The 17179-nt window shown below is 36.2% G+C and overlaps 2 protein-coding genes across 2 annotated transcripts; one reads left to right on the top strand and one right to left on the bottom strand.

Moving 5' to 3' along the window:
* Positions 1-143: 143 nt before the first annotated feature.
* On the bottom strand, positions 144-5786 carry LOC133310962 (AP-5 complex subunit mu). The gene is made up of 8 exons (XM_061511958.1): positions 5648-5786; positions 5437-5562; positions 4815-5126; positions 3464-3747; positions 2454-3346; positions 1375-1431; positions 1027-1074; positions 144-888 (listed from the first exon to the last, which is right to left on the bottom strand). The coding sequence occupies exons 1-8, from the start codon at positions 5728-5730 to the stop codon at positions 817-819; spliced, it is 1875 nt and encodes a 624-aa protein (XP_061367942.1). The 5' UTR covers positions 5731-5786; the 3' UTR covers positions 144-816.
* A 7437-nt stretch (positions 5787-13223) lies between these two features.
* On the top strand, positions 13224-14651 carry LOC133310988 (probable UDP-glucosyl transferase 73B6). Its single transcript, XM_061511989.1, has one exon. The coding sequence runs from the start codon at positions 13224-13226 to the stop codon at positions 14649-14651; it is 1428 nt and encodes a 475-aa protein (XP_061367973.1).
* Positions 14652-17179: the final 2528 nt, after the last annotated feature.

Genomic DNA, 17179 nt, shown 5'->3' with positions numbered 1-17179 from the left:
ACTCAATACTTTTATTTTTTAAATATAAGTCAAACCAGACTTGTAATTTAAAACCTAAAGTCAGACCAGATCCAATATTTTTACACAAACTTAATCTATTTAAATCAAAACCTAACTTATTTACACCCCTACCCTTCAATGCCATTGTTTTTGTTCATTGGATGTGTTAGCATGAGTGCAAGACACACTCAATTTATTGTTGATTGAAATTTGACTGTTAAGAAGATTAATCATATAAGATATAACCTAAATAACTAATAAAAACAAAAAAAAACATTTGATCCCCAAACGTTCTCTTTAATATCTCACATGTTCTCTCTACCATCAACACAAAATTCTCATAATATTTTGTCTCCTGGTTTACCTAGAAACCCTACCAAAATAAATAAATTTAACACTATATCTAAACCCAAAATTTTTAAAGCAGTGTGTTTACGAATCATTTCCATTTGTATTATCTTTACTTGATTCATTTTTAGCTAACATGAGACTCCCACTTGCACACTTAAATTTCATCTCCAAAGTTAGAAACATAAATGCCTCAAATGAAATAATAAAAATGAATTTGCCAGCGTTTGCTATTAAGGTACTGGTTAAGGAAAAAAATATAAACTCTATTAAATAAAAATAAAAAATTTAATATATTCACAAATCAAAAAGTATTTATTTCTTTCTCATTTGACACTCGTTAGCAGGATTCAATCGTCTGTGTCTCCCCACAACTCAGCAAAGAAATATAAAAGATCATTTCATAGTTTCCATCACACATCTCATGGTGTCCGCGACATTCAGATATCCACCAGTGACAATTCATACTTACACCTTTACAGCCGCAACATGTGGACACTTACCAAGAGTATTCCACAAAATATAGTCCCCAGAAGTAACCTGGTTATGATCAAGAAATCATGAAGGATATGAACAAATATCATTGACACTTGAAGGAGCACAAAATTTGGGGAGATTTATCATATTTGGTGGGATTCGCTTAAAAATATGAATCACTGATCTTACACAAACATATACCTGGGTTGAAAACTCTACAGGTGCTTTTACAGCTGGATAGATGCTCACCTGCAAAATAAAAGGAAAAGGAAGAGGTTTCATAACGTAAAAATTTCGGCATGGCTGATGACTCATCTTCTAGATTTAGCCTTTGAAGTGAAAAACAAAGAGATTCCGCAGAGTTACAAGGACAAGTTGTACGATAAGTATACTACAAGAAATGGCTTTGGAATACCAAATAGACATAGAAACATAAGTTAATTATCCATTATGCTAAAATAGCATATGTTTGTGGTACTGAAACTAAAGTATATGGATCTTCATTCTTTATCTAAAAAAGCTTCAGCCAAAAGAGACTCGTGGACTCACAGTTTTAGGATCAACGGCAATTCCAGATACTGATGCCCCAACAATCTTGAACGATACCTGTGATGATAAGAAAATAACTATATAAGAAAATCTAATCTTTTATGGAATTAGAGACTTTAACATACTCTCAACATATGTAGTCCAACCAAATACATGCTCATTAATTTTACTATAATTTTTTATAGAATATATATATTCAATCTATTCATAGACAATTAAGTAGCATAATGATAGGACAACGCCCAAAAGCACAACTATTATATGAAAAGCTAAACTGACCAGCCCAGAACGATGGACACATACTTGGGAGCCGTGAGTTAATTCATAATTAGTAAACATGGTATGATTATCATTGATACTCTAAGCATCAAGGAGTATCAAAACTAGCATAAACAGCTAACACAGGAAAGAGATATTTTATCAGATTAAAAATTAATAAAAGAGGGAAAATGACTAAATTATTACACAAAATAGCACTAAATTATACTATATGCCAACAGCTATCTACTCTGGGCAATTAGAGATGAAACCATATTCTCAAATGCCTAAAATTCTTATGGTGCTCAAGTCACATAGGATAAATTATAAACTTATAACTACGAACTAAAATTCGATGAATCTGGTAACCAATTCAATAGATATAATATTTAGGACAAATTCTAAATTTTGTTCAAAAGTGAGTTAGAATGTTAAGATTATTAGTGCGTTAAGAGTCCAGTTATGCTAGGAGTCCAATTGGGCTGGGTGTGTACTAGGAGTACTATACTTGTATCTGGCCTAGAATATTAGTAAAATATGAGTATTAGGTCAATGTTTTGTACCATCACTGAAACACACTTATTCAGAGTCCTATTAGTGAAATATACTCTCTCTTTTCTCTTTTCCATCCAATCCCTAAAATTTCAACACTAAGAATATGATGACATAATAAAATTAACAAAACCATAAATTGATCAAAAACCAAAAGAATCAAATGAAACCAAATTTCAGTTAACAAAGAACGCAAACTTCATAAGATATTAAAAGATAAGGAAAATCCCCTACTAAAAGATAAAATATAAAAATGGAGAGGCACATACTTTAGCATAATTGTATGCCTGCCAGCAAAATGGCTCTTCTAGATCAACTGGAGGAAGATCCTTGTTCATTTTCTCCATTAAATGTTCTTCATTAACCATGTTTCCAGCATTTTCTGCCTCATTATCACTATCCTCATCATCAACGATTCCAAAGGATGACCTAGAGGAAGACATCCTTTGGATTTGCCATGGTGCAAACTTGACAGTTCCTGGGAAAGTCACTTCAATACTTTTTCCTGTCAGTCCCCGTCCACTTGTCACAATTTTCCATTCAACAGAGTGCTCTGAAGTTGAAACTGTTCCCACGGAAGGAGTCCCATCCAAAGATATAATCCTCCTCCTAGGAAAGGGCATAGTAACAGTACAGAACTCCATTGTCAAAGGAGCCTTATAACCTTCCATTAGATGCAACTTGAATAAAAATGCACCTTTATCCTCAGAAACCATTGACAACTGATAGAATCCTTTTACAGGAGGTCCAAGGGCACAAGTTGCCTGATAACGCATCAACGCAAAATTACCTAATGGTGGAGAAAACATCACACCCTGCTTATCCAAACCTTGATCTGAAACTTGAGCACAAGGATGATATGATGAAACCTCAAGGTTTGCTGTGTTCAATCCTGCCAAGGGAAATGACACATCTGGCAACCCTTCCAGATCAGCTCGACAATTTATTTGACCAGAAACTGATATAGTATCTGGAATCTCATCTCTATCGTACAGAGCTGCATGAACAATCTCATGAATTGTAAACAGCATTCTCTGCTTTCCTTTGTATAGATATGGCTTCCAAGCTGGTTGCTTCTGGTCTGCAGGAGGCAAATCTGATGCAGAAAAGCCATTGACCTTGATAGTAAAAATATTGGAATAATTAAGGTCCAAGGGTGTGCCTGTATACAAAATAAACAGTGATAGAATAAATTTACAAGCAAGAGGTAACCGCTAGCTTATCTTGAAAAACCACTACAAAAAATGAGATGAGGAATACCACAATAAAAAGTACCAACCAAACGGCATTGAACTACTGATAAATGTTCTGAGTGCATCTTTATCCAAAGGCCTAGACCCAATTTTTGGAGTATCTGCTGTAACTGATCCTGGTACAGATGCACTCGAAGGGGAGGAAGAAGCAACTGATGGAGCTACAGGTTTCGCCCTGGTAGAGATGCCTATACTACCAGTTAGTGAATCAAACAGCCCTCCAACAGAGGGACCTGCATTTACAATCACTTCAGGTTCTACTGTGTCGCCAGTAATTATGTCACCAATGGCACGTGCTATCATAAATGCCCTGTGAAATGAAAGGCAAAAGTGGCACTATATCTCTTAGTAAAAGTACATACAATGAAGTAAAACTCCACTGCCATCAAGACTGCAAACAAACTTTCTTTGGACCTATGGTAGCACACTTAATTCGGTATATAAAAAAAACACACTGAAGGTGCACTTCTAGTGCAATATAGGAAGAGCCTAAGATTAGGGCCTTTCTATTTTCCCAAACAATACGATAAGCACAGAAATGAAAATTGAAGTCACAATCTCACCTTAAAGGAAAAGGAGTCAGCACTAGAAACAAAGATGAGTGGTAAAAGCAATTAAAAGCTTATAGCCTTACTCAATGGGAAAACCTTAAAAGACCAAAAGCATCTATTTTAAAATTAGTCTACCTACCAAGAACCAACCATCCTAAAAGCTTAAGTTGTTAGGTGGAGACCCATAAACGGTCCTATATTATCTTTAACATGTTTCCTCATGCAAGAGTCACTTTCTGACTTTATCAAGTGCTGAAATTCCATTTATTCATGACAAAAGTTTGGGGCAGTAATGATCAATTTCTAGAACATATGTGATCATAACGGCTTCTTACTTGACTGTCAAGGACCAGTCTCCCAAAAAACTTAAGCAGTTACGAACCATTTTATATCTCTAAGAATATCCATGGAAATCAAGTTCCAACAAGAAAACTAACCCATCATTTTCTTTTGCATCAACCACTTCCGCCAACAAGACTACAATGTCTAAGGATGGAATTGATATTTTCTTAATCCAAATAATGGCTAAAAAGTTGAGAATCAACAGTCATAAGATGCAAGCCAGGTTGGAGCTCTAATTGCCATGACATCTGCCAATACAAGCTAAACAAAATCTTATTCTGTGGCAAAACTATAATGTTCTTACTAGTGTTTTCAAAATCGCTTTCATGGTCAGTTACCCGATAAATCAATGGGAAATTCAATTGAAAAAATATGAAATACTAATAACAAATAATCACTCTAGATAACATGTAAGAGATAGTCTTCTGGGATGGGACAATTCCTGAACGTCAGTGCCATTTGCAAGTGAAGTAACTTAGCATACCCTGTTATCGATGGTAGATCCAGTAAGAGGGAAGACAAACCATCATCCAGACCAAGAGCACTTCCACAATCAGGTCTTTTACATAACCTTGCATACGCCTTTAAATGCTTAGGCTCAACCAATGGCAGAACAAGTATGCTGTAATTACCCTTTATGTGCAAGATTAAAGGCCACAAAAGATTCTTATGTTCCTCCTCTTCTTTGTTAATGTAAAGACCTATCATATGACGAGTAATGGGATCATCAACCCAAGAATCTGATCCCGGAGATGATTGACTTTTGCGTAAGCCAAACCCTTGTGCAGATCCATCCCTACACAAAAGCATGAAAAATCATTCAAAACACAAAGGTTACTCAACACATCAAACAAGTAAAGCTAAGATGAGATGAAGATTAACACCAATATTTTTATTTTTATTTTTTAAATGCAATTATGTCAAACAAGTAGGAGAAATTAAAAATATAGAAATGAAGGTGAGTAGAAATGTTCCACTCATGGAAACTCACACCATAATTGCAACAGTGAGATTTGTTTAATTGATTAATTTGTATAACCAGTTGAGATCCAAAGCAACAATTCGAGTGTATACAGTGATTCAGTACGTAACCGGGAGTAACTAACCGATGTTTCCTGTCGACAAAAGCATCAGCAAGGTCAGAGTCAGTGGGTAAGGAAGAGAACACTTGATCGTTTTCACTAGCGGTGTTGCAAGCAGCTCGCCAACGTTTCTCTACCACCGGAAATCTCCTAATGTGTAAAAACAATAGCAAATTAAAAATTCACAACTTCAATCTATTCGCGGAGAACGTGCGAGGGAAGGAGAAGGTGGTACCGGGAGAAAACGACGGCGTCGAGGTTGTTGAGAATCCAGATTGCTCTGATGCTGCATCCGCTGGGCATGGCTGCTACTCCCATCGTCCACTGTACTGTTTAATTAAAGATAGTGTTTAAAAACCCTGCCGAGGTCGGGGGTCACACGATTACGGATTCAAACGATGGTTTACTTATCCGGTTTTATACATTACAAAAATATAAATGTATATTTTATATATAAAATTCAAAAAAAACAAATCATCGTTAAAGATTTAAAATATATTTAATATAATTCAACTAATTATATCTATAAATTAATATTCACAATCTAATCAAAATATCAAAGTATAAAACACATATCATATTCCAATGAAATTAATGAATCAACCCTTCTTGTTCTTAATATTACATATGTGAAAGAAAATTCCTTACTCAATAAATAATATAAAGGAAAGGAGGCTACACAACAAATTAATAGTGAGAAAAGAAGAACCAAGCACATTGAAGGAGATCACTGGAACAGAAAGTCTGAGTCAGTTAGAGAAGATCGAAAGAGAAAAAAGAAGAATGATTCAGATTTCAGATTTAGTTATAAATCTAAGCATCAACGAGTTTTTATTTTACACGTTATTTTGTGTATAATTTAAAAAAAAAAACAGTGACCCCTCTGGTTCGGGAGTCAAGGGTTCAACCAGGGGATTTTGGGAGTTAGAGGGGTCAATGTGCAAGTAAGATCTAATTACTAACCCGAACCATCAGAGGGGATCCGTGACCCAAAAGAATAAACGCTGGGTGGGACAGAAATTTAAAACACCGATGAAAACCCCCGTACTAATTTTTTTTATCAGTATCCATTATTATATAATTATGTATTAAATTTTAATTCTTCTGTTGTATATTATATTGTTTATAAATTATAATTGACTTAAAAATACTATTAAAAAATTTAAAATTAATTTAGTTTTTGAATTTTATAATATAAAAAGAAGAAGATTATACTTAATCATACTTATTCCTAACAAAAGTACAATTCATTTAATTTTTTAAATAAAAAGTTATATTAACTTTTACAATATTTAAGCATCACCACTTCCCACAAGCAAACTTTAATATCTCGCCTACAGTAATAACTATTAAAGCACGGTTCAGGATAAAATTATTACTATAATATAACTTTACATATTTTGGAATTTTTTTTTAAAACAAATACATGATGTTTTGTGAAAATTCATCTTGCAAGGAGAAATAAATTTTTCAAAGCACTTTGTATTTTTCCTCAAATTTTCAAAATGACGCTCTTTTAGAGTTGTATGAAATAATTTTTATTTCATATAAGAAAAATGGGGTTGGATATACTTACCACCAAAAAAGTTTACCACATTTACAACCAATCTAATCACCGTTGAATTTCGTCAATCTAACGGTTATAATTTATTGGGAATAATAATTAATTAATAAATAAGATCTAATAATTTCCACTAAATTATAACCGTTAGATTGACGGAAATCAACGGTAATTAGGTTGGTTGTATAGGTGGTAAACTTTTTTGGTGGTAAGTATATCCTTCCCCAAGAAAAATTATTTATCTTACACAAGAGGTTATTAGACCCTGTTTGGTTCAGGAGATCCTACAATTTAGCTAGGCAAATGAACTTGGCAATCCTCAAAGACTTCGTTTGGTAGACAAATTTCGCAAGGGTGCCCATATATCCCATTTGCTTGGGATTTCTCCATTTCGTTCAGAAAGCAGGGCATTCGAACTGTTGAGAAAGCGATCTTGGATGTGGGTTTTGGTCGATAGCCATCTAAATTGGAAAGTGAAAAATTAAAGCTACCGAAATTACCCTCGTGATATTATCTTCTTTTGAGTGGTCAGCAGCCCCCCACTTCGTATTTTGCTAGTTTGAAGGCGAGTTTGAGTCTGGCTAATTTGAGCTGAGCTTCTTTTGGTTTTTTCTGCTTTGTTGCTTCTCTTTTGCCAAAGCCAAGAGGATGAGAGGCTCAGATGAAAAAGAAGGGTTTCTGTATGTTTTCACCTACGTCTGTGAAAGGAATTTTTTTTTCACATACATTTTGTTAGTCGTGTCAAGTTTCAATCTTCTGGTTTCATATGTCTCCAGCCTGAGTAGTATAGGGCCTTTATCTCCTGGGTTATTCATCTTACAATTAAGGTACTGAATGATAACATAATTGAACAGAGTTTTTTTGTTTTAAAAACAGGGACATTTTTGTAATTATCACTTATTTTCCCATCTATATTTAACCTCAAACCAAACATAGACTTTGTAAACCTTACCTAATTTGCACGGTTAAATTTTTTCCAAACCAAACAACTTTTTTTACATTTTCCTACCAAACTCACTTTCCAACCATTTCCCTGTCAATTACATTTCCCTAGTATTCAAAAAATTTCTCCTCAACCAAACGCCCCCTTAGGGATATGTTATTCATTCAATGCTTTGGGAGCTGAGTATGCAAAATATTGTTAGAAGACTCTATTCTAAGAATAGGCACAGATTGAGCTTTTTTACTTGCTCCATCCATGTATAGGTTTCTGAGATTGGGGAAACGGTTGAGGAAGATTTCCGGGGAACAGGTATCTCCTATTCGGAGGGTGGTTCGGGAGAGGCGCTGGAGGCGAAGCCAGCGGCGGCACACGAGGGAGCAGGCGTCGCGGGTGGATTTGGAATTGAGGAAACCAAAGATCTCAAAGATTTAATCGTCGGGAAGGGAGGTGTTGATCCAATCATTGCCTCGCATTGCGTCAGAAGTGAGAATCAAATCGGTGCGAATTGAGAATAAGAAAGAAAGAGAGAAAGAAAGAAAGAGGTGCAAGATCAGTGGGTTTTGCTATTTCCAACTATTTTCGCAAAACTAGCCGTTTATAGTTGTTATTTTCGTCCTCTAGTGCAAGAGGGAATCGATTCCCAACTTTTCCAGAGAGTGGGAATCAATTCGTGCTCATAAGGAATCGATTCTCAACCTGTTGGAAAGGTTGGAAATACGTTCATAAGCATTCTTTTTTATTTTAAATTCCTTTTAAACATGTTTAATTGCTTGATTGAATCTTGAAAACATGCTTTTATAAATATGTGATGCTATAAATCCTTTGTGTAATCAAATGATGATTTAATGCGTGTACTTTAGCAAAAATATTTTTGAGCTTACTCATGCAAGAAGTCAATTACCCTAAGAATTAATTCTAAGCCCTAAAGTATATTACTTGAAATTTCTTGGACTTGGATTCTTCTTTTGAAGCTTGAATCTTGATGGACTTCATGAATGTTAGTTAATTATTTCTTTTTGATTGTTGCAACTTGAAGTCTTCTTTCCATGCTTTGTTTGTTATCATCAAAATTCTAGAATCTTGAAATTCTGCATTGGTTCAACAATAGAGAGTTTATGAACTTTTCCCTTATTTTTAAGTAAAGTATTTTTAAACAGCGGGCCACCTTCAGTTTTCAACTCCAATTTTATAACAATACATATTAAGTGCAACAATCGTACTCAAGTACTGAGAACTTTTAAAATTGTTAAAATATTACTTTATATATATATATATATATAGGTAAAATCATTTCTGCAGCCGCTTTATCTACAACAATGACGGGTGTATGATTATGATTCCCTACATTTAATGCTTTCATCATTTGTATGGTTATGATTCCCCGCATTTAATGCTTTTAAGTATATAAATGGCAAGTATTTAATTGTTGCATGTACAGCAGCTGCAGAAATGTAAATCTCACACACATATATATATATATGTGGTGAAATCATTTCTGCAGTCGCTTTGGGTGCGCATGACAACCTTCCCATAATCAATTTTTTTTAATTTCTGTTCTCGGGAACAGAAATGGATAGAAAACTCGTTTGGTAAAATCGGTTTATTTTTTTGTTCCCGAGATGAACCAGATTAATTTTTGTGCTGGGAAATAGAAAAAGGAATTAGAAAATTTCTGCTTTTTTGTTCCCGGGCACAAAATGAGAAACACTCATCTCACTTAATCACTTTCCATCTCTACCATCATCACCATCACCACCATAATCCCAACACGACCACCGCCACCATCGTTGTTGCCGTCGTCGTACCACTAGTGCTGTCGTGACCACCCCCACCACCACGATGTCACCGCCACCTCCATCCATCACTACCACTATGCCACCGTCACCACCACCACAACTACCACCGCTGCAACCACCAATATCACCGTCACCATCACCACCACCATCACTATCACCACTACCGCTATCAACAACCACCATCATCACCACTACCGCCATCAACAACCACTACCATCATCGCAACCACTGTCGCCACCATCACCATCCCTATCACCACGCCACTGCCACCACCACAACACCACCGCTACCATCACCACCACTGTCACCAATCACCGCTATCATTGTTGCAGCCACCACCGACACCGTCACTGCCGCCACCACCAACCACCACCACCACCATCGTCACAGCCACTACCGTCACCACCACCACCACCGCTGCAGCCAATGCTACCACCACCCTCATCTCCATGATGCCATCACAACCACCACCACCATGTCACCGCTACCATTGTCGTCGTCACCGCCACCAACCACTACCACCATCTCACAGCCACTGCCGTCACAACCACCACCACTATCTTCACCACGTCACTGTCACCACCACTGCCATACCGCCGCCGCCACCACCACAACAACATCATATGGAAAGGAAAGTGATGATTTGAAAAAAATTTATATTCAATAGGAATTATTTTTTATTATATTATTTGTTGTGTTATCACACGCAATTCTCATTCTCGGAATAAAAATAAAACATGTTATCAAACACATTTTTTTTCTCAGAAACTGTTCCAAGGAACAGAAATAGAAAAGAATTGTTTCTTTTCAGAAACAGTGCTAGGGAATAGAATGGTTGTCATGCACATCCTTTACGTACAACAACGACAGGTGTATGGTTATGATTCCCAACATTTAATGCTTTCATTCTTTGTATGGTTATGATTCCCTGCATTTAATGCTTTCAAGTGTATATATATGGCAAGTTTTTGATTGCTGCACGCACAGCAGTTGCAGAAATGTAAATCCTTATATATATATATATATGGGGAGGGATCTTTTGACTCTAGAGTAAGACTTACAACTCTTACTCCTCATCTCGACCGTTGATTTCCGTCCATCTAACTGTTATTATTTATTTGAAATAAATTATTAATTAATTGTTAAAATAACAGTTAGATGGACGGAAATCAACGGTTGAGATGAGGAGTAAGAGTTGTAAGTTTTACTCTAGAGTCAAAAGACCCTTCTCCTATATATATATCACTGATTAGAACTTAAAACTAATAATTGTTTAACCGTAAGTTACACTATATCACTTTCAAACCTTAAAATCAATTAGTTCGTAACTCTAAGTTTCACAAGTTTTATGTGAATTGACCTTAGGAATTTAAATAACATGAGATTGATGTGAGTATTAAATTATATACGAGAAATTTTTTAGGGCGCGTATCGTATACAAGAATTGCGTGTATAAGGGCATCATTTCATAGAGCTAAGCAAGGAATGTGCTGGTGAGTTGTGATTTGTGAATCACTTACGGACATATTTTTTTATGTATTTCGATACTGCATGCCAAGCGGCGCTGCATTTATGTAAAGCTTGTTTGACATTTTTTTTTAAGTTAAAAATTATTTTTAAATTGAAGTTAAAAAAAAAAAACTTTAAAAATAAAGCTAAAAATTGTTTGATGAAATTATATAAAAAATAGATTATATAAAAAAAATTAACTTAAAAATGATTTAAAATTTTTCATTTAAAAAAACTGTTAATTTTTAAAAAAAAATTGATACAATTTTAAAAAAGCTCCTCCTAGAAACTTTTGCCTTTTAACTTTTTCCTTTATTATAAAAAAGCTATTTTTATTATAAGAGCTTTTGTAAAAATCATGTTTGTATTAACTTCTGGTTATAAGAGAAGATAAGCTAAAAGAAAAAACTCTTAAAATCAGACACATTTTTGTGTACGGATAAATTACATGTATTCTTCTGGGGAGACAATTCTATTCGAGGCGGGATCTAGAATTAAGGCTTTAAATAACGCTTTAAACCCCTCGATCCCCACATACTCAACTCTCGTGCATCAACTGACCTACCATCATATGGAAAACAAACACTTATCTCGTTGGATCTTCATCGACAATTTTTTTACTTTTTATTTGGGGGTTGGTGGTGGTTAGCTCATGGCATTTGAAAAATAAATAAATTGTTTTCTTCTTCTATTGCAAATATCTGTTGTGCAAGATATCACTTGACTCAAAATAAGCTATTTACATAATATAAGAACGCAAGAACGTAATAGATTTCTGTGCGCTTAACTTAAATTTTAAACACAACGTGATCACTAGAAAAAAACTTGTGCAGAGATGGAATTTTAATAAAATTTTCCTCGTAAAATTCGTGGCTAATTTGCTTTCTCTAGCAAATTCTGTCGCATACCTCGTTTGTGAAGGATCTGCGGCAGAAACTAATTGTGAGGATGAAATTAGCAACAAAAATTCCATAACAATTCCATTAACGTAGAGGTTATCACAGTGTAATTGGAAATAGAAAGCAATTCCACCCATGACTTAAGATTTTAGCCCTCAAAATTGACATACGAGCATATCTTTGATATTATAGGATGACGTAGAATATTCTTACTACCAAATATTTTTATTATCACTTTTCAGTCGTTACATCCCACCTTTTAGCAGACAATCTCCAAAAAGTTTATGAAAAAAAAAAAAAAAAGTTTTTGATGTAATATCGGTAATACATAATTATATTAGATTGGTACTTGGTAGTAGATTAATAGTAAGAACATTTGGCTGTAAGAATATCATATCTCTTATAGGATTATGTATTTCTTTATTCAATTTAAAAAAAATGTGAAACTTAAATATGAATAATCATAAAAGAATGGGTAAAGTAAAAAATTAATTCTACTATTTTTTTTCTAAATTTAATGAAAGATATACTGAACACTTTGTACTAACAAAATATGGAAGATATTTTTCAACATCTGACTACTTTATAGTTTATTCACAGAGCTTCCCATTTAATGAATCGGTTATGGAGCTGAAATGTGAGAGTTCACCTCAACACGAGATATGATAGCAAGATGCCACTTCATGAGCGCATAAGCACCCACGTCAGAAAGAAACTAAGTAATATGCTCGTAAGAGTATACATCAGCAATTGTGATTCCGTGGCAGTACTACATTATCATTGAAAGCGGCAGATAATTATATATGTAATTTAGCGGAAGAGCCGGCTGTAATAAGGGAACGGGATATGTAATTTTAAAAGGAGTAAATTAAATTGAGTTGTCGAAGAGCCGCCTGAACTTGGTGGGAACGGGATTATTCTTTAATTTAATTTTGTAGCAGATAACTAAGGGAACGCTTAGTTTATTCAAGGAGCACGCTACTATTTTCAGTTTCAATTCTACTATAAATACGTACCTCGACTTCAACACCATGCAACATGCAAGGCGCGTAAACTCGCTCGGAGATTCACTTGAATATCTCTATCTGTCGACTCTCACTATAATGGGTGTTCTTTGTCCTCAACAACTGCCTCTTAAACTCCATTTCATTCCTTACCCTGCAGCTGGCCATATGATCCCTCTCTGTGACATAGCCACACTCTTTGCCTCGAGTGGTCACCATGTTACAATCATAACCACTCCCTCCAACGCCAAAGTCCTTCATAACTCAATCCCTTACCATCACCACCTCACCTTTCACACCGTTCAATTTCCCTCCCAAGAGTTCGGCCTCCCAGACGGAGTCGAAAATCTCTCCGCCCTCAACGACCTCCCCAACACTGTCAGGTTCCATGAAGCCGCCATGCTGCTCCGTGGACCCATCGAGCATTTCATGGAGCACCACCCACCAGATTGCATCGTCGCCGACTTTTTGTTCCCATGGGTGGAAGATCTCGCTAACAAGCTTCGCATCCCCAGACTCGCCTTCAATGGATTCTCCCTCTTCGCCGTCTGCGCCATGGAGTCCATCAAGGCACAACCCGATTCCTTTATCGTTCGGGGTCTTCCTCACCATGTCACCTTGAACGCAACGCCACCCAAAGGGTTGACCAAATTCATGGAACCACTGCTTGAGACAGAGCTGAAAAGCTATGGACTCATCGTTAACAACTTCGCAGAGCTTGACGGAGAAGAGTACATCGAGCACTACGAGAAAACCACGGGCCACAAGGCATGGCATCTTGGCCCAGCCTCTCTTATTTGCAGAACAGCTCAAGAGCAAGCAGAGAGGGGTCAAAAGAGCGTGTTGAGCGTGCACGAGTGTCTGAGTTGGCTCAACTCAAAGCGAGTTAACTCGGTTCTCTACATATGCTTTGGGAGCCTTTGTCATTTCTCGGATAAACAGCTCTACGAGATGGCATGCGGGATAGAAGCTTCGGGTCACGAATTCATATGGGTGGTACCTGAGAAGAAGGGGAAGGAGGACGAGAGCGTGGAAGAGAAGGACAAGTGGCTACCAAAGGGGTTTGAAGAAAAGTGTAAGGGAATGATCCTTAGAGGGTGGGCCCCGCAGGTGCTCATACTGGACCACCCCGCCGTCGGTGCGTTTCTGACGCATTGTGGGTGGAACTCCACCGTGGAGGCTGTCAGCGCTGGGGTTCCGATGATCACGTGGCCGGTGCATGACGAGCAGTTCTACAACGAGAAACTGATAACTGAGGTGCGGGGGATTGGGGTGGAGGTGGGTGCAGAGGAGTGGAGCATCATTGGTTATCAGGAGAGGAAAAAATTGGTGGGCAGAGATTGCATAGAGAAGGCTGTGAGGAAGTTGATGGACGGTGGTGATGAAGCTAAGGAAATCAGACAGCGCGCTCAAGAGTTTGGGAAAAAGGCTGGACGGGCTATTCAAGAAGGTGGGTCATCCCACCAGAATTTAACTGCCCTTGTTGATGATTTAAAACGATTAAGGGACTCTAAACCTCTAGATTAGGAATGTAAATAATTCGAACGGCTTAGAGTCTGGCATGACTTTAGCCTGATTAAGCTTAATCAATTTTAAAAATAACACAGACTTCAGCTCATTAAAAGAATACTATAAAAAAAACAGGTCACAAAAGAAGATTTGACCTATAAACTTGCAAGTCTCATCTGTACTTTCTAATAAATAATATTTTGGATTGTAATGTTATTTCAGCTGTTATACTATTTTGATTTTTTATCAACTTAAACATACAAAATAATCATAATCTATATTTTACAAAGTGTAACATATCATTTTTTTTAAGGCTTGATAAGCGGAGCAAGCCCAATAATTTCTAATAACAAATTAGGTCAAACTTATAATTTGATTTATATCAAACCAACAAACTAAATCTAGCCTGAAATATTATATAACAACCTAGCTCATTTAAACTAAAATGTGTCTTGGCTTGGTTCATATTACACCCTACTTTTCATTAACATGAATTTCAAAACGTTATTATGCGCAGACGCGAACCCAATGAACCCAAATCCAATTAACAAAATAAGACTTACTTAATTTCAATTCAAATGGAATAATTTTTTAAAATCAATTTCATCGACTCATGAATCGTTGATAAATGCCATTTTGTAACTACTTCAATTATTTTAATTAAGGGTAATATTTTTCTTCTTTTACATGATCCAAGAATTTTTTTTTATAGAGACACAAAATGGACCCATCAATTCTTTTATTTTTCTTGTATTTTAAAAGGAAAAAGTGTTTATCCTTTTAAATAACATAACTTATATCCTTTCACTCTCACAAAAAGGTGGGACCCACGCCTTTATATTTTTTTGTTCATTCTCTCTCCTCCTTTATCTATCTTTTTCTCTCACTTGAAATGACACAACTTTATATCCTTTAAAATGATACACACTTTCCCATTTTAAAAATGATGAACCCCACAATTGATTGTTTATATGATATGATCTAAGAATTTTTCTTACAATATAATATTTGTTTTTTCCTTAATTAAAATGCCGAAACTGTTTACAGAACATCAAATTTAATAGTACTCGTACAGTCGTGCGCGGCCGGGTCAAATCAGATTTATCGATATATACCTCGTATTAGTGACAAATTATTCCAAAAGCAATGTCACACCTTACATTTATCAAGCAGGGAAAAAGACAGAAGAATGACAAAGTATTCCGAGAGAGAGCAATGTCACACCTTATATTTGTCAATCAGGGAAAAAGACAAAAGAGAATGACACAAGAAATTGAAAAAAAGTATATACAAAGAAATAAAGAATCATGCATATCAAGATTCCCTGCATGGTACATACATTACTTATCAAGGTGATAGGCGCCATGATCTACGTACCATATAATATTAAATAATAAGAAGAAACTCAACAAGAACTTGAAACAACCAGAAAAAATGAAAGATCAATTCGCATGAGAAATATGCCACACTCATATATATCCAAAAGTATGCATTCAATCTTCCTTGTCACCCCCGTGAAGGAATAGGGTATCTTCGTTTGCTTCCTGCTTAATAGAATGGCTTATTTTAGCAAGGATATACATACATTTTTTATTTCTTTTTATCTTATACGCAACAAAGAAGATGAAACAAGTCGCATAAGAGGTATACCACACTTATATCCAATAGTACGTATACATACAAATTTCCCTATCACCACTGTGAGGGAGTAGGGTATCTTTGAATGCTTCTCTTCTGTCTGAAAGACAGAGATGTCTAATCGGTGGCTGGTATATTTTATGTAGGATCTAGGTACCCTTTCTCAGGTATCTATGAATGAGAAATCCTTGAGGGTAGGCTGATCACTGTGCACAATAATATCGACATAGTCAAGGCGTGGGGTGTGTGCACAGTGACAAGCTAAGAGAGAGGGTTTAGAGAGTGTGTACTTTATTGGTTTAACCCTGTATTTATAGATGGGTTACCTGAAAGAGGGTACCTCTGGGCCTCTTAGGAATATTGGGGGCCCAAGTCCAACTGCTTAGTTGTCTGGATATGATCGTCATCAATAGGAGATTCTTTTCCCTTTGTGTTGTCCTTTATTGGTCCTTCTAGAATATGGGCCTTTGTCAGGTCCATAACAGTTGCCCCCCAGCCCGGTAGTTTGGTTGTCCAGGCTGCCGGGATGTAATAATAGTAATCTCTTCATTTAATTCCGCAAGTCTGATTTCTTATCAAAACTTGGATGTGCTGCTTTCTTAACAATAATTTTGATTTCTCCGCAAGAACTTGAGAATCTAAGGGTGTCCCCCTATCTTCCAAGATTATTTACCTCGGCTAGAACTCACGTTCTTGCTATTTTTGCAAGACGGGTTCAATACCTCGGCGTTACTGGCCGGGCTAGAACTCTCAATCTTGCCCGTAGGCAAGACGGGTTCAATACCTCGACGTTTTTGGGCCGGAATAGAACTCTCAATCTTGCTCATTTTGGCAAGACGGGTTCAATACCTCGACGTTATTGGCCGGGCTAGAACTCTCAATCTTGCTCAATTTGGCAAGACGGGTTC

Source organism: Gastrolobium bilobum, unplaced genomic scaffold (assembly GCF_033153095.1).
Source record: "Gastrolobium bilobum isolate Gb01-03AN ecotype WA unplaced genomic scaffold, APGP_CSIRO_Gbil_v1 utg7006, whole genome shotgun sequence".
Lineage (NCBI taxonomy): Eukaryota > Viridiplantae > Streptophyta > Magnoliopsida > Fabales > Fabaceae > Gastrolobium > Gastrolobium bilobum.
This window is presented reverse-complemented; position numbering and strand designations above follow the sequence as displayed.

Coding starts and splice junctions, on each gene's coding strand:
- LOC133310962 (XM_061511958.1), bottom strand. CDS start 5,730: ATGGGAGTAGCAGCCATGCCCAGCGGATGCAGCATCAGAGCAATCTGG. Junction 5,127..5,436: donor TTTGTCGACAGGAAACATCG/GTTAGTTACTCC, acceptor GCTTTTGTGTAG/GGATGGATCTGCACAAGGGT. Junction 1,075..1,374: donor TTGCCGTTGATCCTAAAACT/GTGAGTCCACGA, acceptor TTTATTTTGCAG/GTGAGCATCTATCCAGCTGT.
- LOC133310988 (XM_061511989.1), top strand. CDS start 13,224: ATGGGTGTTCTTTGTCCTCAACAACTGCCTCTTAAACTCCATTTCATT.